The sequence below is a fragment of the Mustela nivalis genome (assembly GCF_964662115.1).
Source record: "Mustela nivalis genome assembly, chromosome: 19".
Classification (NCBI taxonomy): domain Eukaryota; kingdom Metazoa; phylum Chordata; class Mammalia; order Carnivora; family Mustelidae; genus Mustela; species Mustela nivalis.
In genome coordinates this window covers 16,973,637-16,998,869 of record NC_139038.1, presented here as the reverse complement: position 1 = coordinate 16,998,869, position 25,233 = coordinate 16,973,637, and the positions used below count along the sequence as shown (strand labels likewise).

Here is a 25,233-nt window from a genome sequence, read left to right as displayed (position 1 = left end):
TGGCTAGCCTCTCCCGTGGGACCTGACCCCATGTGGAAGCTAGAGTCATCACAGAGGAAGCTACGTGACATGGCGATGGGAATGAGGGTGGAGGAGGTGCTGGGAGAGAAACCCCCTGGCTTCTTCCTTCATCTGCTTTACAGGCTCTCTCCATCGCTTTCCACTGCTTGAACGGGAAGCCAGCTGACATGGCTGCCTGAGTTGTGCAGCCTGTAGTGATCAACCAGCCAAAAAACTGAGCACATCAGAGGACGATGAGAAGTGGACCTGACGGCAAACAGGCCCAGAACCCCCATAATAGCATATACAAATGTTCAATTTTACACTGATTTTCTATTGAAAATAGAAAATTGAACTGATGTTCAATTTTACACTGATTTTCTAAGTTAGAACTTCTATTTCTGATGCACCTTAAAGTCATGAATTAACCTGAAAGTGTAAAGCAGTAGCAGTATAAATACTTGTTTTATTATCCTCCATCAGCTTGCAGGATGGGTGAGGATAATGAATTTCTCATCTGAACTGATTTAATATCTGGAATGAGCTTATAAGGATAAATCCAAGATTGTGGCTTGGAATTCTAAAATCCAAGGCTGTGTGGAATTTTTTTTTTGTTTTTTTCTTTCTTTTTTAAATTATTAATTATGGCAAAATACACATATGATAAATCTTATGGCTTAGCATTTTAGCCATTTTTAAGTGTATAGGACACTTCTAAGGTGTTGTTCAGTTGTGTTAAGTGCATTCACCTTGTGCAACCATCACAACCATTCAGCTCCAGAACATTTCTCATCTTGCAAAACTGAACCTCTGTCGTTAAATAATGACTCCCCATTCTCCTTTCCCCGCAGCCCCTGGAAACCACCATTCTATTTTCTGTCTATGAATTTCACTATTTTAGTGGAATCATACAGTGTTTGTCTTTTTGTGATTGGCTTATTTCATTTAGCATCATGTCCTCATATTATAGAGCATCTGTCAGAATTTTCTTTTTTTTTTTTTTAAAGATTTTATTTATTTGACAGAGAGAGACCACAAGTAGGCAGAGAGGCAGGCGGAGAGGGAAGCAGGCTCCCCGCTGAGCAGAGAGCCTGATGCGGGACTCGAGTCCAGGACCCCGAGATCATGACCTGAGCCGAAGGCAGAGGCCTCACCCACTGAGCCACCCAGGCGCCAAGAATTTCCTCCCTTTTTAAGGCTGAATAATATTTCATTGTATGTAGATACCATATTTTGTCTACCCTGATATTCATCTGTTAATAGGCACATGGGTTGCTTCTATTTTCTGGCTCTTGTAACTATGCTGCTATGAATAGCTCTTTGAGACTCTGCTCTCAATTCTTTTGGGTCTACAACCAGAAGTGGGATTGCTGGATCATACGGTAGGTCTAGTTTTAACTTTTTGAAGAGCCACCATATGGGACGCCCAGGTGGCTCAGTTGTTGGGCGTCTGCCTTCAGCTTGGGTCATGATCCCAGGGTCCTGGGATTGAGCCCCGCATCGGGTTCCCTGCTCAGTGGGGAGTCTGCTTCCCCCTCTCCCACTTGCCCTGCTTGTGTTCCCTCTCTGGCTGGGTCTCCTCTGTCAAATAAATAAATGAAATCTTAAAAAAAAAAAAAAGAGCCACCATATTATTTTTCATATGGCTGCACAAATTTATATCCCTACCAGCAGTGTACAAGGCTAGTTTTGCTGTATCTTTGCCAATACTTGCTATCCACCCCCCTTTTATAGTAGCCAGCATAATAGATAAAAAGTGGTAACTAATTTTGGTTCTGATTTGCATTCCCCTAATGATTAGTAATGTTGAGCATCTTTTCATGTGTTGTTGGTTATTTGTATATCTTCTTTGGGGGATGCAGGGGGAGGGGCAGAGGGAAAGGGAGAAGCAGATACCCCACTGAGGGAGCCCAGTACAGAGCTTGATCCCAGGACCTTGGGATCATGACTGGAGCTGAAGGCAGCCACTTAACCAACTGAGCCACCCAGGCGCCCCTATTTAAGGGCTTTGTCTACTTTTTAATCAGGTTAAATTTTGGTTGTTGCTGTTGTTAGTGTAGGATTTCTTTATATATTCCAGATATTAACTCTTTAGCAGATACTGGATTGGCAAATATTTCCTCCCATTTCATGAGTTGTCTATTCACTCTGTTGATTGTGTCCCTTGATGCACAGAAATTTTAAATTTTATGTAGTCCGGTTTATCTATTTTTTTTGTCTGTGGTTTTGGTGTCATATTCAAGAAATTATTGCCAAATCCAACGTCATGAAGATTTTCCCCTATGTTTTCTTCTAAGACTATAATTTCAGGTCTTATGTTTAATTCTTCCATGCATTTTGAATGATCTTTTGTATATGGGGTAAGGTAAAGGTTTATCTTCATTCTTTTGCATGTGGAGATCCTGTTTTCCCAACATTTGTTGAAAAGACTAGCTTTCCCCCATTGAATGATGTTGGTATCCTTGCTGAAAATCATTTGACCATATGTTTGACGGTTTATTTCTGGACTCTCTGTTCTATTCCATTGGTGTAAATGTCTGTCTTGTGCCAGTTGGCACTCTGTTTTAATCACTAAAGCTTTGTAATACATTTTGAAACAAGAAAGTGTGAGATCTTCAATTTTGTTATTTTTCTTTTTTTTATTTTATTTTATTTATTTGTCAGATAGAGAGAGATAAGTAAGAGAGTATAAGAGTATAAGCAGGGGGAGCAGCAGGCAGGGGAAGCAGACTCCCTGCTGAGCAAGGATCCCAATGCAGGACTTGATCCCAGGACCCTGGGATCATGACCTGCGCTGAAGGCAGATGCTTTTAGCAGACGGAGCCCCCCACCCCAGGCATCCCTAATTTTGTTCTTTTTCAAAATAATTTTGGGTATTCAGGGTTCATTGAGATTCCATATGAATTATAGGATGGATTATCATATTTCTGCAAAAATCACTGTTGGGCTTTAGGTGGATCTGGGTAGTATCAACATCTGAACAATATTAATTCTTCCAACTCATAAACATGGGCATCTTCCTTAAACCTTCCTTTCAGCAACATCTTATAGTTTTCAGTGTATGAGCCCTTTGTCTCCTTGGTTAAGCATATTCCTAAGTATTTTATTATTTTTGATGTTATTGTAAATGGAATTGTTTTCCTTAATTTCATTTTCATATTGCTCGTTGTTAGCATATGGAAATAACTGATTTTTATGTGTCAATTTTGATTCCTACAACTTTGTTGAATTCCTTTATTAGTCTTAGGGTCCGTGATCAAAGGAACAAGACTGATACAAAGCGAAGGTCAAGCAAAACTTCATTTTGGGCCAAGCATCAAGAATCAAACTGACCGGTCAGGGCTACCTCTTAGGAAAAGGCGATGACGATGATCCCGACAAGGTCACTCCCAAGAAGGCCGCTCCAGAGGAGGCTGCTCCGCAGGAGGCCGCTCCCCGGTTGGAGTCGCTCCCAAGAAGAGGCTACTCCAGACAAGGCCGCTCCCGATGACGAAGAGGCAATGATGACAGCAACAATGACAAGGAGAACCACCCCGATGACACAGATCTGTTCCCCAGGACTCCACTCTCACAAGGCTGCCACCCAGAGGAGGCCACGCTGCAAAGGCCGCTCATGGCTCAGGGTGGCGAGGCATTTTGCGGCCAGGCTGCTGGCAGCTAGGAGCCATTGGGTATCAGGGCCACTGGCCTCTTGGGACCACTGGCATCTCGGGGCTGCAGGTGTTGGGATTGCTGACAGCTGGACCGCTGGTGTCAGGACCGCTGAGTTTGGGGCTGCAGGTGCAGACAGCTGGACCGCTGAGGTCTCGGGACCGCCGGAGGGGGGACCTCCGGAGGTGGTACCGCAGGCGGCTGAAGGCTGCAGGCGACGGCTCAGGGCCGCCAGAGGCGGGACCGCTGGCGGCGGTTCTAGCTCTTGCAGGAGCTGTTACAGCTCCTCCACTCCGACTCTCCCTCCTGCTCCCGCCACAGCTCTCCTCCCCTGCTCGCCGCACAGCAACCTTTATGCGCTTGGTTGAGCCCCGCCCCTACACAGGTGGCCAATCGGATCTCAAGTCACCCTAGTGGATATACACGCGCCCCACCGATTGGACATCTCCACCCGGCCTGCCCCGCCCCTACATCCGGGGTCCACAAGCAAGTTCCTCTGGGAGGGGCAGGCCCTTACAATGAGCTCTAATGGTTTGTTTTTGTGGAATCTTTAAGGCTTTCTACATAGAAGATCATGTCATCTTGGAACAAATGTGATTTTCCTGGGGCCCCTGGGTGATGCAGATGGCTAAGTGTCTGACTCTCGGCTTCAGCTCAGGTCATGATCTCAAGGTGGTGAAATTGAGCCCTGCGGCAGGCTCCACACTCAGGGAGCAGTCTGCTTGAGATTCTCTCCCTCTCCCTTGGCCCCTTTCTCTTTAAAATAAATAATTAAATCTTAAAAAAGAAAAATAAAAGATAATTTTAGGGGCACCTGGGTGGCTCAGTGGGTTAAGCCGCTGCCTTCAGCTAAGATCATGATCCCAGGGTCCTGGGATCGAGCCCCGCATTGGGCTCTCTGCTCAGCAGGGAGCCTGCTTCCTCCTCTCTCTCTGCCTGTCTCTCTGCCTCCTTGTGATCTCTCTCTGTCAAATAAATAAATAAAATCTTAAAAAAAAAAATATCAGAGCTCACATATAGTGAGAACTTACCTCCCAGCCATGGGCAGGATGGCAACACAAAACAGTCAGACACACAAAAGGTCTCAGACGTGCACATTATTACTAGAGTTGAGGGTCCCGGTCCAAAGTAGTGAGGGCTTCAGCTGAATCTGTGGATTCTCCATTTCTGTCGGTCCAGCCAAGGATCAGTGGGAGCCCACCTGCAGTTGGACAAGGGAAATAGCACCGCATTGGGAACCCATCACGGACATCTCAGCAAGAATGTGGCCTTACCAGAGGATTTGCACTCGGGTTAGATGATTTTCGAGGAGGGCCTGAGAAGGGAGATTTGCTCCAGGTTGGATATTGGTAGGAAGTGGGGATAATTCTTTTTAGTTATCTTAATAATTTTAATCTAGGTATTAGGAGGAATCGACCAGGGATTGAAGCTGCTCTTGCGTAAAGAAACAGCAGTTACTCAAACTGGGAGGCGGGTAGAGGTTACGTTTGGTCATTTTTGTGGTTTGGGCGATGTTGTTGTTTTTGTGTTCAGACATGATTATGAAATGGTCTTTCTCTGCACCCATCAGAGAGCGCCTTCGTCTGGGGCTGGTGCTCAGCAGGAGAACACCACAGCCTAGCTGATCATGCCAGGCCGGCCCCTAGCGTCAGCAGCGCTTCCAGAGCGAGTGCCAACGCGCTCCCAGCAGCCACGGCGTGCTTTTCTCTTTTTTCCACCAGTTACACTCGGAAAATCAGACTTGGGAATCCCTGTTGGTGAAACACGAGCTCAGATCTCAGGACGCCCCGCCCCACTCACTTGCTCTCCCAACTAACCCCTGGCATTGAAATCTGTGCCCCTCACTAAGCAAAACACAAACCAAGCCCAGGGAACAGTGAATTGCCGAGGATCCCCGGTGAGCTGGGGGCAGGTTGGAAATTACCGCTCGATTTAACTTTTCCTTCCAGCGGGGCGCCTGGGTGGCCCCGGGGGGTTAAAGCGTCTGCCCTCGGCTCAGGTCAGGAGCTCAGGTCCTGGGATCGAGCCCCGCACAGGGAGCCTGCTTCTCCCCCTCTGCCTGTCTCCCTCTCCGCGTACTTGTGGTCTCTGTCCGATAAATACACAAACCAAGTCTTTTAAAACCATGTCCTCCCAGCAAACCCCACACTAGGCACGGAGATCCCGTTCCATTTCTGCAGCCCCAGTCGGATGAAACACTTCCCCGCACGCGTTCCGCTCAGTGACGTGCTCCTACCCCCCCGCCCCCCGCCCCGCACGCACCCCCGCCCCGGGACTGGGGGTCTCGCCATCTGAACTGGGACTCTAAGACCTGTGCTCGGCACGCGGCAGCCACGCGTGCCCTTCGCTCTGCTCCTCGGGACCAGCGGGCGGGTCGCCGCCGGGGCTCTGGGTGCGCGCCCTCCTCTCGGCCGGGAGCCCCCTCCCCGCCCCGCTGCGGCCCGGGCTTCTCAGCTTCGGCTCTGCAGCGCCTCCTCCGGGACGCCCTCCCTGACCACCTCCCCGACTCACGCCCGCGTGCCCTCGCCCTACGGTCACCTCCTCTAGGAGGCCCCTCACTTCAGACTCTTACACACTCTCCCAGGCGCTCCGAGCCAAGCTCTCCTCGGCCTGTCCAAAGCGCAGGGATGGGAGGCGGGAAACCTCGGCCTTCACACCCGCGAAGCCCCCTGAGAGCAAGGACCCAACCAACCGCCCGGCGGAGACCTCGCTTTCCACGCAGGCCGTGGCGGGGCGCGTCCACCAAGCCGGGTCCGGGAGTCGCCGGAGGAGCGCACCCCGCGGCCACCCCACCCGGCCCAAGGCAGCGCGCGGCCTCGCAACGCGGCCCCAGGCCACCGCGCATGCTCCGCACCGCCGGCGCGCGGGGGCGGGGCGGGTCCTCGGCGCGCCTGCGCAGCTGCTCGGCCCGGGCTTCCGGGCGGCTCCGGCGCGATGGGGCGCAGAGCGGGCGCGGCGGGGTAGCGGCGGCGGCGGGCGGGCCTGGCGGTGCGGCTCGACGGCTCCGCTCTCGGGGCCTCTGGGAGCCGCCGGAGGGCGCGGAGAGAGCTTGGGGCCGCCGGCCGCCGCCGCTCCCTGGCATGTCGGCCGAGGCCTCGAGCCCGGCAGGGGCCGAGGCCCCGTCCCTGGAAGCCCCTAAGGCCGCGGGTCTGGAGCCGGGCCCCGCCGCTTACGGCCCGAAGCCCCTGAGCCCGAACAGCAAGTACGTGAAGCTGAACGTGGGCGGCTCGCTGCACTACACCACGCTGCGCACGCTCACGGGGCAGGACACCGTGCTCAAGGCCATGTTCAGCGGCCGCGCCGAGGTGCTCACGGACGCGGGAGGTACGCCGCGCCGCCTGGCCTGGGGGGTCCCGCCGGCCTGGCCTCGCCCCGCCCCGCCCCGCCGTGCCCTCGTGTCTCTACCGTCGGGTGGACGCCTTTCCCCGCGTCGTGCCCCCGGGCGCCCCCGGCCCGGCTCCGCTGCCCCCTGTCCTGCACAGCCCCGCGGCGCGCCGCCCCGGACGCTGTGCTGAGACGTGCACGGGGCGCTTCGGCTTCGCTTCCGGCCCCTCGCGTTGTCCCAGCCTCTAACGCAGCTCCGACGGCGGCTCGGGAACCAGCCCCGACGTCCGCGGCGCCCGGCCAGGCGGCCTTCCCGCGCCTTCCAGCCGCCCGGCCGTAGGTCAGGCCCTGGGCCTCGGCACCGCCCGCCGGGAGCCGCTGTCGGGCTCCGGGGTCCTCTCCCGCTCGCCTCGGGTCCACCTGTGAGCGCAGAGAAGGCTAGGGGGGGGGGTCGCCGCGGACACCAGAGAGGAGGGGACACTTCTCTTTGGTCGGGGACCTTGCCCTCGGGGAGGGTGGCCGTCGGCGATGGGCCCCGCGCGCGCAGCAGAGCTGCAGGATGTGCGTGGGGGGTGCGGGGCGACAGGTACTGGCCGAGCGGGAAAGTCCAGGTTCTTCGGGAGGGGGTTCCGTCTCCGAAGAGCTGAGCTTCGGGAAGTCATCGATGCGTGCGGCCCGCGCGGGACAGAGCGCCAGAGCCGCTTTGGTAAAGGAATCAGACACGGGGAGTCTTACGGACTTGACTTTGGTGTGGGGCGGATGGAAAATAAGAACCAAATACGGGCGCCTGGGTGGTGCAGGGGGGCAAAGCCTCCGCCTTCGGCTCGGGTCGTGATCCCAGGGTCCTGGGATCGAGTCCCGCATCGGGCTCTCTGCTCAGCAGGGAGCCTGCTTTCCCCCCTCTCTCTGCCTGCCTCTCTGCCTACTTGTGATCTCTCTCTGTCCAATAAATAAATAAACAAAATCTAAAAAAAAAAAAAAAAAAAAAAAAGATTTAAAGAACCAAATACACATACAAAAAGCACATGTACTTGCAGGTAATGAGAAGTTCTGTGAATTGTATAGGGGTGAAAATGGTAGTGACCGGGAAGGTGGGGTGGGTAGTTTAGTTAAGTAGGACGGTCCGGATTCACACTGAAGGTCCCCGTTTGTTGACAAGGTCATCTGTAATCATCTTCTCCGGGTGGGAGCTTCTTTCCGATGTGGAAGAGAGTTGGAAGGGATCACATTCTCTAGGAATGGTTAAAAAGGGTCTGCGGGAGAACTCGCTGGAGATGTTCCAGAGGGATTTTCTTGGACATGGCAGAGGTTGGAGACAGATCAGTATTCAGACTTGTAGCTTTGGGGTCTGTTTTTCATAAAATTTAGTAGCTCCAAGGCCCCCCGCAAAGCCGTCCTTCCTCCTGCCTCTCTCCATTCCACCAGGTTGGGTGCTGATTGACCGGAGCGGCCGCCACTTTGGTACAATCCTCAACTACCTGCGGGATGGGTCCGTGCCGCTACCTGAGAGTACCAGAGAACTGGGGGAGCTACTAGGCGAAGCACGCTACTACCTGGTACAGGGCCTGATTGAGGACTGCCAGCTAGCATTGCAGGTGAGGGGCCCTGGATCCCTGATGCCCGCGTCTCCGGAGAGCTGCCCGAGCAGTTAGATACTGGGACAGTAAAAAATAGAAGGGAGGCTGCATAGGGGGTTGTGTCTGGAGAGGCTGCCTGTGGCCTGGCTGTGACTGGCCATGACCACAGAAAACTGGGGGCTGCTTTCCTGTGAGTCCTGCTGCCTCAAGAGGGACCTCCCTCACCCCTCATGCTAGGACGGTTGTAGCAGTTAAATGACTGCTCTCTCCTTGCTCTTCCTCCGCGGCTAGTCTGGCATTCACACTACCACCCGAGTGATGATCCTTAAACACAGTGGCAATCTCTTCTCCCCGCTCAGAAGTCTTAAATAACTGCCTAGGAAAAAAAATAATCTAAATTTAAATTAGAATATAATGACCTCGCTGTTTTGGTCTTATCCTGGGAGACAGCATTCTACCCCCAGCCAGGCTTTGTTTTTGTGTTTTTAACTTTTTCTTTTAGCACTGAAATCTTAGAAGCGGAGCTGCTCCCAATAAAACAGGTTGGGGGTTCCACAGCCCCAGCTGCTCCTGGGCTTCTCTTCTGTGGATCTCTTAGGGTTCTGAGGAGAAGAGCTTAGAAGGCATAGCCAGGACCTGTCGGTTAAGCATCACCTCTACCACAGCTGAATGACCTTGATTGAGTCATTTCCTACTTCTGGCCTTCTTTCCTCCTGTTCCAAAAGATAGGGAAACGAGAAATAGGTACAGTGTAATGAATTTTACATAAAGCCTTTTATTCTGTTTTTACAGTGTTAAGAATGTCCTTTCCTTTATGATACAATATTAATAGGAGATGAGAGTTTCTTTTTTGATGTCCTTTATATATTAAAAAGTGGCAACTATGAACAACTTTCTGTCGGCTTGGTGAATACTTACTGGTTCATGAAATTCAGAAGTACAGCGTTCCTTTGGCAGTATCCATGTTTTTCAAACTGCGTCCCATAGGGAAAAAAATGCATTTTATACTCACATGTGTATAACTTAAGTAAGAGTTTTATAAAATGATACTTTTAGTGAAATACATGCTGGTATATTGTTTTCTTTTTTTTTTTTTTTTGATTTTATTTCTTTATCAGAGAGAGAGGGGGAAAGAGCGAGCACAGGCAGACAGAATGGCAGGCAGAGGCAGAGGGAGAAGCAGGCTCCCTGCTGATCAAGGAGCCAGATGTGGGACTCGATCCCAGGACGCTGGGACCATGACCTGAGCCGAAGGCAGCCGCTTAACCAACTGAGCCACCCAGGCGCCCCTGTTTTCTTTCTTTTGAATGCTCTTTGGGGCCCACTAAACTTATTTCAGAACCCGTGAATGGGTCACCACTTGCAGTTGGAAAACCGTGGAACTCGGTGATCTTCAAAGTGGGTTCCTGCTCTGTAGTTGTCATTTATCCACGGTACCTCCCACCTGCTGTGTGTTGGCAGTGATTCTGCTATCTGCTTGGGTGTACATCTTGTACCCCTGTTTGATACGTAGGCGGTGGGAGGTTGGGGATGTATCCACGGTCAAAGAGCCAGCCAGTAAGCCGCAAAGCTCAGAGCCGGCCCCTGGTTTTCTGACTCCCGAGTTCAGTGCTTTTCCCTCTGCTCCAGCCGCCTCCGGTCCAGGTTTCCTGACACCGTTCCCGTCATCGCCCCACTCAGAGCTGGCTTGTTCGTTTGGAGGTTTTGGTTTTTGCTTTTAAGATTCAGGTATACAGAATTAAGTTCATCCTCAGAGTGTGGTACTTAATCATCATTGGTCTCTACGAGTCTTCTCTCGTTTTATTTTTCCCCTTTCCTCCCAGCCCCTTGCCCGCTTCCCTTTTACCCGTAGCTACCCCTCCAATTCTCATTTGCTACATGTACTTGGATTATGTTTGTACCCTTGGAAAGCCATGAACCTCGTTTTGTATATGTATTCGTTTTCAATTTCTATAAATGGCATTGAGCTATGGATTGTGTGTTCTGTTTCTTAATTCAACAGCTCTTTCGAGATATCTTCATGCCACTGTTTGTACGTTCAGTTCTTTGCTTCTAACCGCTGCACAAGAATCTATGGCGTGTATTCACTGTATTTTATTTATACGTTCCCCTGAGGCTAGAGACCTAGATGGCCTCCACCTTCCTTCCCCTGCAGACGGTGCCACCTGCCACCACGAGCATCCTTCTACACGTGCCCTTGTGGGTCCTGGGCCGGGGTTTCTCAGGTTTGTAGCTGGGAGTGGAACTGCAGGGTCACAGAACACAGGCAGGGGAATCGCTTGGAGATCATCAGATTTCTCCCCTGAATGACCGGAGCGCTCGTACTCCCGGTCAGCGCGCCCGGTCAGCGCTCCCGGTCAGCGCGCCATCAGGGGTCCCGATGCTGCGTGTTCTCAGCAGCACATGGCCTCAGCCAGTGTTCTCATTTTGCCAAGCTGATTGGTACAGAGTGATCTCATTTTAATTTGCATGCCTCTGATTACTAATGAGATTGAGCAGCTTTTCCTATGCTTGCTCGGTTTTGTGTGTGTGTATGTGTGTGTGTGTGTGTGGTTTCCCCTTCCATGAGTTGCCGATTCATATTCGTGACCAGATTTTCTACTGAGTTTCCTGTCTTTCTCCTGTTGCTTTGCAGAAGATCCCTGCCTATTTTAGTTTAGTTCCTAGGGAGAATTAAGCCCTAAGACATGTATTGTACATAATAAATTTACTTTCTTCGTATGCCTCTAAGAATGGTACTAATTTCCTGTCATCCTCGGAAGAGTTGAGAAAACAGGTACTCAGATTATTTATTTGCTGGATTTTGAGATTTCAGCTGAGGAAGCCTAGTTGAGACAGTCTGTTTCAGATAATTTCTAGTCATTTTAGTTGTCGCCAATATTTTCTCTTAAAATGTCACCTGCCTGTGGCATCTTTTGTTGAATAGAAATCCTTGTTTTTATTATAACCATTTATTATTTTTAAGGCAGTATATCTGTATTTATATCTATCTATCTATCTACCTATATATATGTATTGTAGAAATTTAGAAAACACAGATAATCAAAAAAATAAAAGCTCCAAATATCCTTTCAGGTGTGTGTGTGTGTGTGTGTGTGTATTTGCTAAAATATATATGCTCATGCTATATGTGCTGTTTTGTAGTTTGCTTTTTTTTTGTTTGTTAATAATTGCCATCTTTCCATGTCAATAAAATTTCTTCTTATCTAAAATCCAGCGTATACACAAATCTCTCTATTTGTTCCAGAAATATCTTTTTTGCCTGATTCATCTAAACCAGGACCCAGTCTAGATCCCTGCATTACATCTGGTTATTATGTTCTTCAGGTCTCTTCCAACCCCGAACCATCCCTTGTTTAATCATGGTGACTTGTTAAAAGAGTCCACAGTTGTCCTGCAAGATGACCCACTTTCCAAATTTGCCTCATTCTTTCACTATGGTATCATTTGGTTTGGGACTAGACCTTGCTCTGAGTTTTCTGTAAACTATAGACAGTAGATTTATTTATTTTTTAAGTTTAGTTTTATAGTAATCTCTGGACCCAACATGGAGCTTGAACTCAGGACCCTGAGATCAAGAGTCACATGCTCTTCCAACTGAGCCAGCCAGGCACCCCAACAGTAGACTTAAAGTCTCGATATTAAACTTTTTTTAAAAAAAATTTTATTTATTTATTTGACAGACCAGAAATCACAAGTAGGCAGAGAGGCAGGCAGAGAGAGAGAGAGACGGGGAAGCAGGCTCCCCACTGAGCAGAGAGCCCGATGCGGGACTCGATCCCAGGACCCTGAGATCACGACCTGAGCCGAAGGCAGAGGCTTAACCCACTGAGCCACCCAGGCGCCCCTAAACATTTTGATTAGAACACATTTTAGGTAATTTTATTATTTTTTAAAGATTTTATTTATTTATATGACAGAGAGAGATCACAAGTAGGCAGAGAGGCAGGCAGAGAGAGAGACGGAGAAGTAGGCTCCCCGCTGAGCAGAGAGCCCGATCCCAGGACCCTGAGATCATGACCTGAGCCGAAGGCAGAGGCTTTAACCCACTGAGCCACCCAGGTGCCCCCTTTTTAGGTAATTTTATATATTTCCTTTTGTGTTGTACTGAGAGATCCATAATGTTAATATTAGTAATATTAGTGATGCTCACATTTGGCCCCTAGATTCAGGTGGTGATGACTGGATCCCTCCGTTACAGTCCGACTTCCTTGTTACCAACTGTAATGTGACCTGTGTGATATTGTTCAGGCACTATGTGAATGGCATTTACCTATCAACCACACACCAAGTGAGAATCCTTAACCTGAATCAATAATTTCATTAGGGTTGTAATTATAAGTCCGTCATTCCTTCAGAGTTATTACCTGGGATTATTTGTTTTTTCAAAGATTTTATTTATTTATTTGACAGAGAGCACGCACGAGAGCAGGAACATAAGAAGGGGGAGTGGGGGAGGGAAAGCAGGCCTCCTGCCAAGCAGGGAGCCCAACATGGGGCTCAGTCCCAGGACCCTGGGATCTTGACCTGAGCTGAAGGCAGCTGCTTAACAGCTGAGCCCCCCAGGCACCCCACCTGGGATTATTTGTAAAGTTACAGTTTCCTTTGTCAATTGGAGAAAATCTTTATTTTAATGTCAAGTTCCTTTTTTTTTTTTTTTGCTTAATGGTATATCCTTGTAGGGTCTTATTGAAGGTTTCCTTCCATTCTGTCTACATCTTTTATTAGCTTTATCATCTTTCATATATGGGTCTTTTAATCTAAATGGAATTCACTGTTATAAATGTGGACTACGAAGGGATTTAACAATTTTTCGTCCTCCAGAGAGTGAGCTAGTTTTTCCAGTGCCATCTACTAAACTTTCTGTGGTAGCCAGTGTCCAAGATAGCCACCAGCAATTCTCGCTTCCTCCTCATTCAGGCTCTCGTGTGGTCACCTCCTACACTGAATAGAGCTGACCTATGTAACCAGTAGGATATTGCAGAAGTGATAGTGTGTGACTTCTAAAGCTAGGTCATAAAAGCCATTGCAATTTTTGCCTCTGTCTTGGATCACTCATTCTGGGGGAAACCAGCTGCCACATATAGACACCCGGTCAGCACAGTGGAGAGTTTACTTGTTGAGGAACGGAAGGCCCCTGTCCATAGCCAGCAGACCCCCAGTCAAATGGGTGAACTATCTCAAGCAGATTCTCTAGACCCTGTCAAGTCTTCATATAACTACAGCCAGGCCAACATCTGGACTCCCAACCTGGTCCAGACCACCCAACTAACCAGTCTCAAGTTCCCAGCTCACAGAAACTGTGTGATAATAAATGTTTATTGTTTTAAGCTGCTAAATTTGTAGTAATTTGTTACCCAGCAATAGATAACAGATTTGGTATCTGGGTGGGGTTCTCTGGTAACAAAAACCTAAATCGTAGGAGTGGCTGTAGAACCGGGACGTGCGCACCCGTTGGCAGGACTTCAGGGAGAATGTTAATGAAAGCACGAAGAGCTTCAGAGGGTCTGTTCACAGAAGCCTGATGGCCTCAGAGGAGGCTGCAGCAGGGAAGATATTACTAGAAACTGGTACAAAGGGAACCCTTGTCATGCAGAGGCAGGATTTTGGTAACACTGTCTCCCGCAGTAATCTAGAAAGTAGAAAATGTACCCAATGAGCTGGGTAATGTTGCTAAAGAAGGTTCCAGAAAGAATGTTGAAGGGGCCACTGGGTTTCTTGTTGTTGATAATAAAACAGAAAAGGAGAGGATAAGAAAGAGGGAAAACAATTGAGCAAGGAGGCCGGAATTACTGGGTTTGAAAAGTCCCAACCTTTCCAGATAACACACAATGTTAAAATTCCCAAAAGTCTTCCTAGCAAAGATCAAACACAGGGCATTCTCAATAAAACTTGGTCTGAAGATGAAGTCGAGGATGTAATTATAAAAGCCTTTGTTAAGACTTCAGAAATATCCCAGAAGATGCCGCGGAGCCCCGTTGATCGGACAACAGTGGTACCCCTCAGTTGTCTCAGCACATGCCCAAAGTAGAGGGGAGCATATCTCACAGAGATTGGTGGGTGTGACATCTTTCCAATGAACTGAACCCCAAGACTCGCTTCATGAATATCTATCCAGTAAGTTTTTACAAGAATTACATTGGCAGAGACCCTGCCAGCTTGGACCAAAAGTGACAGAAACAATGCAAGACAAGAGGCCTTTGGTCCCCTGAAGCTCTACAGGCAGGAAACCACGTAGCTACAAGCACAGACTGTCTTTCACGGAAAACGAAGGCTGACTCAGGGCAGAGCCTCGAGCTGTAAAGAATCATTTCTGGCAAGAGTAGGCATTAGAGAGCTCCCAATATTTGTCCAACTGGATTGCAGAATTTCTTTGAAGCAGAGACTTTGGTATGCTACCTACCTGAGAGTCCCTACTGGTTGTCCTCATGCCTGTTCCACCAGCGCACATTAGGTATACGGGAGAGCTATGTCTCTTCAGTTCACAGGTCATCAGATCAAGAAGAAATGTACTTAAGGAGTTATAACTAAGGACCTACACCCAAGGAGCCTCATCCCTGCCCCCTAGACTGACTTAGGTGATGGGATTCTGTACTTCAAGCTGATGCTCTAAAGGGATGAGACTTTGGGGTTTGGGGGAGGGGGTGAGCGTGCTTTTCAATGGGAAGGATTTGAATCAAAGGGGCCAGAAGGTGGCCCGTGGAGCCAGCCTCCAGAGGCAGTCCCAATGATTCTCACTCCCTAGTACTCATTCTTTCGTGTACTTCCCTTTCACGCGGAATAGGGCTGACAAACCAGGTCCTAAAAGACACTGAAGCCTCAACCTTACTCTCCCAGATTATTTGCTCCAGAGCAGCCAGCTGCCACGTTGGCAGAACACCCGAGCGACCCTGTGGAGAGGTCCAGATGACAGGGATCCGATGGTTCCTGCAGATAACTGGCATGAACTTGCCAGCCATGTGAATGAGCTTTCTCAGACACACATCCTCTGGACCCAGGCATGCCTTCAGATGCCTGCAGCACTGGCTGACTTGCCTCAACCTCAAGACAGACCCCTATGCCAGAACAACCCAGCTAAACCACTCCTGAATTCCTAACCCACAGAAACCAAGATAATAAATATTTATTGTTGCTTTAAGCTGCTAAGCTTGGGGATGGCGTATTACACAGCAATAACGAATACGCACTCTGTACTTGCCCCACAGGTATGTGGTGTCCCCTTTATAAATACCAGTTCTCATATATATACGTCACCCCATTTCCAAACTCTCTTGTGTTCCATTGGCTTTGTGTTTGTTCCCGCAAACCAAAACCACAGCTTTCATTAGTATGGCTTTATAGGATATCTGAATATCAGTCCTTCCTCTTGGCTCTTTGTAAAAATCGACTTAAGTAATAATGGACTTTTATTCTTCCATATTAATGTTAGAAAGGTCTTTTTTAAAGGTTTTATTTATTTATTTATTTGTCAGAGAGCAAGCGAGCACACAAGCAGGGGTAGTCGCAGGCAGAGGTTGAAGCAGACTCCCCGCTGAGCAGGGAGCCCCATGCAGGACTCGATTCCAGGATCCAGGATCATGACCTGAGCCAAAGGCAGAAGCTTAACCAACTAAGCCACCCAGGTGTCCCCAATGTTAGAAAAGGTCTCATAAGGTTCTTAAAAAAAAAAAAAAATCTGGAATTTCTGTTGAGAAAAAGATCTGATTGAGAGAGGTGAAAGGGGTTTGGGCAAAAAGATTCTGAAAGACAGGGTGCCTGGGTGGTTCAGTGGGTTAAGCCGCTGCCTTCAGCTCATGTCATGATCTCAAGGTCCTGGGATCGAGTCCCGCATCGGGCTCTCTGCTCAGTGGGGAGCCTGCTTCCTCCTCTCTCTGCCTGCCTCTCTGCCTACTTGTGATCTCTCTCTGTCTAATAAATAAAGTCTTTTAAAAAAAAATTCTGAAAGACAGAAAAGAGGAAAGAAAGGGTGCCTGGGTGGTTCAGTGGGTTAAGCCGCTGCCTTCAGCTCATGTCATGATCCCAGGATCCTGGGATCAAGCCCCGCATCGGGCTCTCTGCTCAGCAGGGAGCCTGCTTCCTCCTCTCTCTCTGCCTGCCTCTCTGCCTACTTGTGATCTCTGTCTGTCAAATAAATAAACAAAATCTTAAAAAAAAAAAAAAAGAGAGAAAAGAAAAGAGGAAAGAAGCCAATGTATCTGGTTCTGCCTCAGACCTCATCCCACCCAACCAGGTTCATTTACTGAACAGAGACTGAGCACCCACTGTATGCTAGGCACACCCTCGGTGAGAACAGATCATAAGCAAACATACAACAAAATGAGAAAATGTGAGGAGCTCAGTGCCGTGAAGAATGAGCTGCTAATGTGTAAAGGAGGTAGGAGAGGCTGTTGGAGTCAGAGAGCTGTAGGTGACGGGCCGGCACCCTCTGAGGGGCTCTGTTCTGAGTTATCTGAATGGCATGAAGGGGCCAGCAGAGCACACAGCAGCGTAGACCATTCGGAGCAGTGGGAACTGCGAAGGGCTGGGTGGGCGCAAGGAGCGGGCGGTGGGTGGGGCTGAAGCCTGCCAGCAGGGAAGAGTGGTGGAGGGGAGAGCAGAGAGGTTGGATCCTGCAGAGCTCTGTGGAACACTGAGTCTGGATTTTTCCCAGAAGGCAATAAGCCGCTTTGGACGGCTTTTTAAGTGGGGGAGTGAGTGACCTTTTGTTGTGCTGTTAACCACCTTCCCCTTCTTCTCCAGCAAAAAAGGGAGAACCTGTCCCCGCTGTGCCTCATCCCCACGGTGACATCTCCCCGGGAGGAGCAGCAGCTCCTGGCCAGCACCTCCAAGGTGAGGCCCCTGATCCCTGTAGGGTGGAGGCTGGGGGCCTCTCCCTGCAGCCTGACCCCCACCCTTCTCTCTGCCCACACAGCCCGTGGTGAAGCTCCTGCACAACCGCAGTAACAACAAGTACTCCTACACCAGGTGACCGCCACGGGGCTGAGGGGCGCCCTGGGCTGGGGGTAGGGGGGTGCTGGGCTCAGGCACCGCCCCTATGGGGGCCGCCTCGGGGTGTGGGGGCTGTGCCCCATACAGAGGGGCAGAATGCCCGCCGGGATGCAGATTCCAGCTCCGGGTACTTGGGCAGGTCCCCCCGGAGGCTCCGTATGCTCACCCACAAACCGGGTTCCGGCGAGGGTTGCGAGAGTGGCTAGCATTGCCAGGGGCTTTTCCACAGCGGACGGTGCTTTTCACGTGCTAACTCCCATAATCCTCGCGGCCGTGTGAGGGCATACTCTCTCCATGGAGCAGATGGGGAACTGGGGCGCCAGGAGGTGAAGGAACTTGCCGGCTGTCACTCGGGTACAAGGAGTGGCGCCACTAAGGCGTCCGGTGAAGCCTCCAGGGCCCAGAGCCTGCGGGCATGGGTAGCCCCTCCTGGGTGCTGCTGCGCCTCAGAGGCCCCCTGAGCCCACTGGCGGGCCGAGGAAGTGCCCCGCTGGGCCAGAGACCTGGGTGCAGGCGAGGCGCGACCCCACGCTGCGGGAGCACAGGGAAGGAGGCCAGTGTGCTATAAGGCCCCCTGGCCCCCTGGTCCTTAGCACTTCCGACGACAACCTCCTTAAGAACATTGAGCTGTTTGACAAACTGGCCCTGCGCTTCCACGGGCGGCTGCTTTTCCTCAAGGATGTCCTGGGGGACGAGATCTGCTGCTGGTCCTTCTACGGGCAGGGCCGCAAAATCGCCGAGGTGTGCTGCACCTCCATTGTCTATGCCACGGAGAAGAAGCAGACCAAGGTCAGAAGGGGCTCAGGGCCTGGTCGGGGAGGGCTGTGGTGGTGGGCGGCTCCCGGACCCTGGCCAGAGGGCGGCACGCCGAGCGCGCGGCGGAAAGTCCGGGGAGTCAGGAGCTGCTGTTGCCAGTCCCGGGGTCTCGTTAACCGGGGGCGAGCCACCTTCCTCCTGCGGGTCTCTGTCTCTCTGCCACGAGACGAGGGTGTTGGATTGGAGTGGGATTCTTTACCTAGCCCATTTAGGTGTCAAGGCCGTCTTGAAGCAGTATGCGGGTTTGGGGGACGCGTGCATTTTCCCATCTAGAAGGGACCATAGCTGTTAGACTCTCAGCAGGGTCCACGGCCCACAGTAGGCTCTTAGAACCTCAGGACCTTAGAAAACACAGGTCTCCTAGGGCACACTGAGTCTGTAAGGCCTGAGTCATGAACGTGGCAGTCAGCACATAGTTTCTGAGAACGTCCTCTGCACTGAGCACGGCACCAGGCTTGGAATCCAGGCGAGTGAAAGGTCTAGGGAAGGGGCAGCCTCTGTCGTGTCCCCTGCTCCCTTCTGGCCTTGATATGAGGAAAGGGCCTCAGATACGCAGGTCTCTGAGCACCCAGTGCTACTTCGTACCTCCCCACCCAGCATACACTAGTCCCTCCTCGGGGACTTTTTCCTCACCCCCGGCTGCCTAATGAACTCCTGCTCAATCTTTCAGACACAAGCCAAGCACAGCTTTCTTTGGGACGGCTTCGCTCATTAGCTTTCAACCTCTCACCGCCCCAAAGCTGGTCATACTTCCTTCTTTGTCTGCAGCCGGCGGGAGGAGTGTGTCCCATCAGCCGCACGGGGTTAGCTCCTGGAGGGTAGGGCTCTAGCTTTACTTCCTATCTCTCTAGCCCCAGACAGTGGAAGCGAGGAAGCGTTGATCAAATGCATGCATGCATGAATGACCCAGCCTCCAAGAAGTTTCCACTGTGAGTGGGAAGGCAGGAAGATAAACCAGTAGTGAGAAGCAGCTTGGTGACTCTGTGTTAGCTCATCCCTCCAGGCCGCATGACACCCGCTCTGTCTCTAACACCTCCTTGCTTCACCCCTTTCTGTTCTCTCTCCGCTCTGCCTCCCTCCTGCCCCAGGCTCCTAGCCTTGCTGGTGCCTCTTCCCCAGACGGCCCTTTCTCTCCTGACCCTCCGGGCTCCTTCCCCCTCCTCTGACTGTTGGTTGAATGTCACCCTTTCAACGAGGCCTTCTCTGAACGCCCTCTCTAAAGCTGTAACGTGTGGCTATGACCCTCCCCACCCTCTCTTTTTGCTGTATTTTTTCCTGTAACATTTATCAGTATCTGAGAGTTTATATTTGATGTCTGGGTCCTCCCCCTAGAATGTAAACTTCCTGCAGACAGGGACTTCTGTTTAGTTCACTGCTCTAGTCCCCGTGCCTAGAACGACCCCTGGGACGGGGCCGTCCCTCGGTATTTGTCAAATACAAGAACGTACCAAGAGACTTGACAGCAAAGGGGAGAAAACAAGGAGGTAGCTCTGCCTGACTTCAGAGCTGGACCTTGAAGGGCAAGTATGACTTTGCTGAGCAGAGAATTTGCCAAGAGGACCGAGAGTCCAGGCCAAAGAGCCTGGGTCTGCAGAGGCTGGGGGTGTGCCGGGGCCGGGGACCGCCTGGGTAACTGCATCCAGGGTAGGAGCGGGGATTGCTGGCCTTTTGCAGGTGGAGTTCCCGGAGGCCCGGATCTTTGAGGAAACCTTGAACATCCTGATCTACGAGACTCCCCGGGGCCCAGACCCAGCCCTCCTGGAGGCCACAGGCGGTGCCGCTGGAGGCGGTGGGGCAGGCCGAGGGGAGGATGAGGACAACCGGGAGCACCGTGTCCGCCGGATCCATGTCCGGCGCCACATCACCCACGACGAGCGTCCTCATGGCCAGCAGATTGTCTTCAAGGACTGACCTTTGACCTTGCTCTCTGTCTTCCTCCTGCCGCTGGCACACAGTTCCTCTCTCTTGCCCTCCCCTTCCCAAGCCTTGGCCCCGGCTCTGCTGGCCAAGTCGTGGGTCCTTCTTCTGTCCCTCTGTTGCATGGTACAGTTCACTGCGGCCCTTTTGCATTCATCCCCACCTCCCGGCCCACAGCGCGGTACATCGCAGACCCTCCGTCCGCGAGAACCTTTCCGAAGGCTGCACTTGTTCCCTCATCCGCCCTTGTCCTGCTGTTTGCCCTCACCAGCTGCTTTAGAATGGTTTAGAATTCCCTTTTTCTCTTTCTCTGTCTCTCTCTTTAGCACACTGTACCCGCCAGACTGTCCAGCCAGCCCTTACCGACACCCAGCACGGTCTGAGCCGCGTTCCCACCATCGTGCAGGGCAGCTTCGCTCCCTCCTCCCTCCCCACCCGGGCCCCCCACCCCTTTACCTTTGTACTAGGCTGGCCTGGGCTTGCACCAGCTCAGCCGTCTTCTCAATCTATTTCATATTATTTATTTTAATTTTCTATTAAATTATTGGAAGAAAACTGAGTTGAGGGACTGGTGCTGGCTCCGGGGGAGAGGGCCAAGGAGATGGCTTGTGTTGACGAGGTACTCGGCTGGCCAGATGGGAGAGTACAGGAGCCCCTGCCTCAGGCCTTTCACTGGGCTGGGTAGCTGGAAGCAGGTAGTCAAGAGCTAGGAGAGGCCATCGGATCTGTATTTCAGTGCAGCCTGGCCAGGTCACGCCCTCAGCCCTCCCCTGACCCCCTGCAGCCTAGAGGCCGTCCTGGCTACCACTCCAAGCCATCCATGAGCGAGCACAGCACCTCTCCAGCCCAGGTGTCTGAAGAGAGCCCCTTCCTTCAAGGGTCTGGTGCGAAGACAAAGTCAAGGGCCTGGCGCTCGGCCCCGGCCACGTTGGGGTGCCAGAGGTCCACGATGAAGACCACTCGAGGCCCATCTTCTGGGGAGCCTGAGGCATATGGGGATGGAGACAAGAGAAGGACTGACATTAACTACGTATTTGCCAGAGCACTCCCCACATACTCATAACAGCCAACACTCTGTTGAAATTAAGTGCCAGGCTCTATTCTCACCCCTTCTATGTGTTAACTCCTAGTCCTCAAAACAAACTGCAGGTCAGTACCATGATCACTCCCATTTTCTACGAAGTCACTGGGGCACAAAGAGGTTAACTAACTTGTCTAAGGTCACACAGCCAGTAAGTGACAGGTAGGACAGGGACCCGGTTGGTCTAGGCCCCGGGTCTTGTTGGCCATTTTGCGCTGCACCTCCAAGACCTTGTTTAATCCGTGCAGTCACCTGATAAAGAAGGTGGCTTCCACACTTCTCAGGTGTTGGGGGAAGTTGTATGACTTGTTCAAGGTCATGCAGCTGGGAAACAGTAGTGCTGGGACCGGGAGCCAGTTGGGCTTGATCGCGCAGCCTCTGTTCTACCCCCTCCACTCAGTCTCTCATTCCTCCTAGCAGAATGGGAGCCCATTACCATTATGAGCCACTGTGTGCAGGAAGGAGTCGTCCACCAGTAGACAGTGTCCCTCAGCCCAGCACTGGGGCTCGCCCCCGACCACCAGCTCACAGCCAGGAGGAATCTTCAGGCCTATGGGAAGAGACCCAGGCATCCAATTCCCCTGTCTCCAACAAAGGGGCCCACCCCATTCAGTCAAAAAGCAGCTTGAAGCTCTTAAAACGCCCCATGTGGTGTCCCTCCTTGCCCTCTGGAAGGGGTCCCGATGTAATTCCAATATAGTACCAGATGAAGTGCCGGGGATAAGGGAAGGGCAGTGCAAAGCACAAGCTACTTGTTCCAGAGAAAAGGAAAGGCTTCCTGGAGGAAGGGGCATCTCTTCTTGGGCTTCTGCCAGTTTAGCTCAAGAACCTACTGACTGTGCTCCGCCCTCATTCGTATAAAACTGATGGATCAGGTTTTGCCCAAGGACCACGACAGAGTAAAGTGCTGTGAGAAAACTCAGCAGCCAGCTCAAATGATGGGGAATAGGAGGACCTCCCAGAGGAGGTGTGGACCTTGAAAGTGGGAGTCCTGAAGGCTGAGTAGGAGTATTCCAGGAGGTGATAGGTGATAAGGCGGAAAGACATTGTAGGCTGAGGATCCCAGGAGTGGCACCTGCCAGGATCAGCCAGAAGGCTCTCCTGGTCTGATGCACGGTGGGAGGGGAGAGGAGGAAGGGCATGGGGGGACGAAGAAAATCTGGACTTGATCCTGAGGCCAGTGTGGGACACATCAACTGGTGGCACAGGAAATGCTTTTAGGCAACACAAGGTTTTAAATAACGCTTTAAATAACAAAATTGTTTCCTTTTCCGTTTTCTCTCAGTCTTTAAAACATGAAGAAAGGAATCTCGGTTTGGTGCTACCGTAACTTGAACAGCCCACTAACTCCACTCCTTTCTAAAGGAAGACAGCGTGGGCTTTAGTCTCAGACTAGAGTGTTTATTTAGCTAGAATTTTTAAAGCTTTTTTTTTTTTTAAGCTTAAATTTGTTTTTAGGAGTACTTTCTATTTAGTGCAAGTAATACTGATTAGCATTGTTCTGTAAAGATTCCTTTTAAATAAATAAGTGAAACAAAATGTTGGGGGAATCGGTACCAAGAGAGAAGAGGCCAGGAGGTAAATGCCCACGGCAAAGCTTATGAAGGTGGTTGGAAGCGAGGTGATCGAAGCTTAGGAAAGGCTGCTGTGGGCAACACGGAGTCAGGGGAGATTTCTGGGAAGGGAGGCGTGATCGGAAACACTGGAGGAAGCTCCGGGGACAGAAGGAATGGAGGAGGCGAGGAGGTTGTAGGCGACATCTACTTACCCAGATGGCATCTGACCCTTGCGTTGGTGGGCCCACAGCGACCCTCAAGCCGCGCCCCAGGCAGGAGGACAGAAAAGCCAGCGTTGCCGAAGGTGTTGGCACTCATAAAGGTCCGCAGCCCCCGCAGTGCGCGATAGGCCCCCGGACACCGGCGGCAGTTGCTGGGTTGGCACCGGCCTGCTTGGTACAGCAGGAGCTGGTAGCACCCAGGGGCCAGGGGCTGGGACCAGCCCCGAGGCAGAGGAGTAGTCCCTGAGAAGTCCCAGCTCACAGCCCCAAAGTCCCGCAAAATGGCAGGGAAGCTGCTCTCCAGGAGCTCCACGTCATGCCGCTGGGCGTCCCGGGGCACGAAGGGGGCTGAGGGCAGGTCTGGCAAAAAAAGCAGGCCTGGGCGCTGAATGCCCAGGACCTCTGGCCCTCCCCCAGGGCCTGGGCCACCTTGAGCTGCCCGCCTCACCCTACCCATGCCCGCCCAGGAGTAGCGCCTGGCGTAGGCCCGCAGGCGACGGCACACTAGGCCTTCTGCCCTGGGCCCTTCTCCAGGCTCCCCAGCGCTCCCTGGGCCCAGCCTGCCGGCCTCAGAGCATCCCCTAGGCCCTCTGCTGACACCGGCAGCCCGACTCCCAGCTCCCAGAGCCTGCATGTCTTGGGAGCCCAGGCGGTAACAGTACCAGAGGAAAAGGGAAGTGAGGGCTCCAAGCAGCAGGGAGAGGGCTGGGGCGGCCAAGGGCAATGGCCACGCAGGCGCGACGGGCAGGGGAGCTCTGGCCAGCAGGCCAGGGGCATCTTCCAGCCCCCAGTCCCCCTGTCCTCCCAGTTCTCCACCAGTTCCCTCGGGGGCTGCCCCCGGGTTCCCCCCGGGGCTGCTTCCCCTCCACATTCCCCACTCCTTGGTTCTCTCTCCTGAGGTTTTTTCTTCCCCGTGGATCTCCCTTTCTCACCTCCTCCCAGCACCTCCCAGCACTCCTCTCTCTGTTCGTCCTTCCACCGCTTTCCCCCGCAGCCCTCTCCTCTTCCTTTCCCCAGCCCCCTCCGTTCTCCGTTCTCCCTCCGGCACTTTCTCTCCCTCGGCGTCTCCTTTCTCCACGCTCTGCCCCTTCTCCTCCTCGCCTCCCGCTCCCCCGCGTCCCTCCGTGGCTCTCCCTCCTCCCTTCTAGCCGCCCCGGACAGCAGCTCCTACCCCCACCTGGGCCCGTCGCCCCGGGAGCCCGCCACCAGTGGTCCTCCGCAGCGGCTTCTCTCTCTCCTTCCAAGCCCTCGTCCCCTTCGCCCTCGCTCCCCACGCGACCCGACCCGCGGGCCTCCTCTCTCTCTCTCTCTCTCTCTGTCTCTCTCCTTCCCTGCCTCCCTCTCTCCGACTCGGTCCTTCCTTGGCTCCCACTCACCCTGACGTCACCCCTCCCCACCGTCATCTCAGCTTAGCTACCCCCGCCCCCACCCAGGGGCAGTCGCATCTCAGCGGGGGGGGGGGTCTCCGGATTCGCCTCCCCTCCCCGCCCCGACGGGGCGCCACGTGGGGCGCAGGGGGCACTGTGCCAACCTCCAGCCGCCCCGCAATGCGAAAAGAAGGGGCGGGGGCGGGAGGAGGGGCGTGGCAAGACAAGGGGCGGGGCGAGCGCATAGACTGACGGACAGGGCCGGCGCTGGCGGACTGGGGACAGGGGCGCTGGGGCCTGTCCGTAGGTCTGCTGATCCCTCGACCAGTCAGCCTGTGGCTCCCATCCCCCTCCGCCTCCGCTAGAGCGAGCCCCCCACCCCCACCGCGGGAGCCTGATTGATACTGAGGGCGGCTTCAGCCAATCGCGGCGTCGGGGGCCGGGCCGCTCGGGCGGGGCCGGGGAGAGCTGTCCGCCAGCTCGTGGTGCTGAAAAGGGCGCCCACAGGCGTTCCGAGGGAGGCCAGGAGGAAGGAAAAAAAAAAAAAAAATCAAAGTTGAAGCCGCCTGGCAGCTGGCCGGGGTCCTATCCGCAAGAGAAGGGGGTCTCTCCTCCCCCAGATCTTGGACTGTCGCCCCTTAGACTTCTCATAAACGTGGAAATTTGCCATTCTCCTGGGGGAGGGGAAAGCCCATTTCACAGGAGCTGTAAAAGGGAAAGGAGGTCCTGTGGGGA

General features: G+C 52.5%; 3 protein-coding genes across 5 annotated transcripts in view; 1 reads left to right on the top strand and 2 right to left on the bottom strand.

The window, feature by feature from the left end:
• The window catches only part of TMEM219 (transmembrane protein 219), a 38,033-nt gene extending 31,546 nt beyond the window's left edge, over positions 1–6,487 (bottom strand). The window contains exons 1-2 of the mRNA XM_082714525.1: positions 6,358–6,487; positions 4,683–4,852 (exon numbers count right to left, since the gene is read on the bottom strand). The gene's annotated coding sequence lies outside the window, so the exon portion shown is untranslated. The remainder of the gene's footprint in view (positions 1–4,682; positions 4,853–6,357) is intronic.
• A 98-nt stretch (positions 6,488–6,585) lies between these two features.
• KCTD13 (potassium channel tetramerization domain containing 13) lies at positions 6,586–20,832 on the top strand. Its single transcript, XM_082714501.1, has 6 exons — positions 6,586–6,975; positions 8,401–8,570; positions 17,292–17,381; positions 17,464–17,516; positions 18,134–18,329; positions 20,031–20,832. Exons 1-6 carry the CDS (start codon positions 6,732–6,734, stop codon positions 20,265–20,267), a joined length of 990 nt encoding a protein of 329 aa, XP_082570627.1. The 5' UTR covers positions 6,586–6,731; the 3' UTR covers positions 20,268–20,832.
• Positions 20,772–24,134, bottom strand: ASPHD1 (aspartate beta-hydroxylase domain containing 1). Of its 3 annotated transcripts, none has more exons than XM_082714492.1 (4): positions 24,064–24,134; positions 23,123–23,491; positions 21,791–21,904; positions 20,772–21,256 (listed from the first exon to the last, which is right to left on the bottom strand). In XM_082714492.1, the coding sequence occupies exons 2-4, from the start codon at positions 23,226–23,228 to the stop codon at positions 21,147–21,149; spliced, it is 330 nt and encodes a 109-aa protein (XP_082570618.1). In that variant the 5' UTR covers positions 23,229–23,491; positions 24,064–24,134; the 3' UTR covers positions 20,772–21,146. The 3 variants fall into 3 exon arrangements, with proteins under 3 accessions (XP_082570618.1, XP_082570617.1, XP_082570616.1); XM_082714491.1 differs by having other exon boundaries at positions 23,123–23,299; positions 24,064–24,125; XM_082714490.1 differs by having other exon boundaries at positions 23,123–24,122.
• Between the last annotated feature and the right edge of the window lie 1,099 nt (positions 24,135–25,233).

Bases quoted from the DNA above. Each gene is read 5' to 3' on its own strand.
- ASPHD1 (XM_082714490.1), bottom strand. From the start codon at position 24,002: ATGTGGAGGGGAAGCAGCCCCGGGGGGAACCCGGGGGCAGCCCCCGAG. The intron at 21,905-23,122 runs GTAAGTAGATGT...CTCTTCCCATAG, and splicing joins AAGGGTCAGATGCCATCTGG to GCCTGAAGATTCCTCCTGGC. The intron at 21,257-21,790 runs GTAATGGGCTCC...CATATGCCTCAG, and splicing joins GCACACAGTGGCTCATAATG to GCTCCCCAGAAGATGGGCCT.
- KCTD13 (XM_082714501.1), top strand. From the start codon at position 6,732: ATGTCGGCCGAGGCCTCGAGCCCGGCAGGGGCCGAGGCCCCGTCCCTG. The intron at 6,976-8,400 runs GTACGCCGCGCC...CCATTCCACCAG, and splicing joins GGTGCTCACGGACGCGGGAG to GTTGGGTGCTGATTGACCGG. The intron at 17,382-17,463 runs GTGAGGCCCCTG...CTGCCCACACAG, and splicing joins TCCTGGCCAGCACCTCCAAG to CCCGTGGTGAAGCTCCTGCA.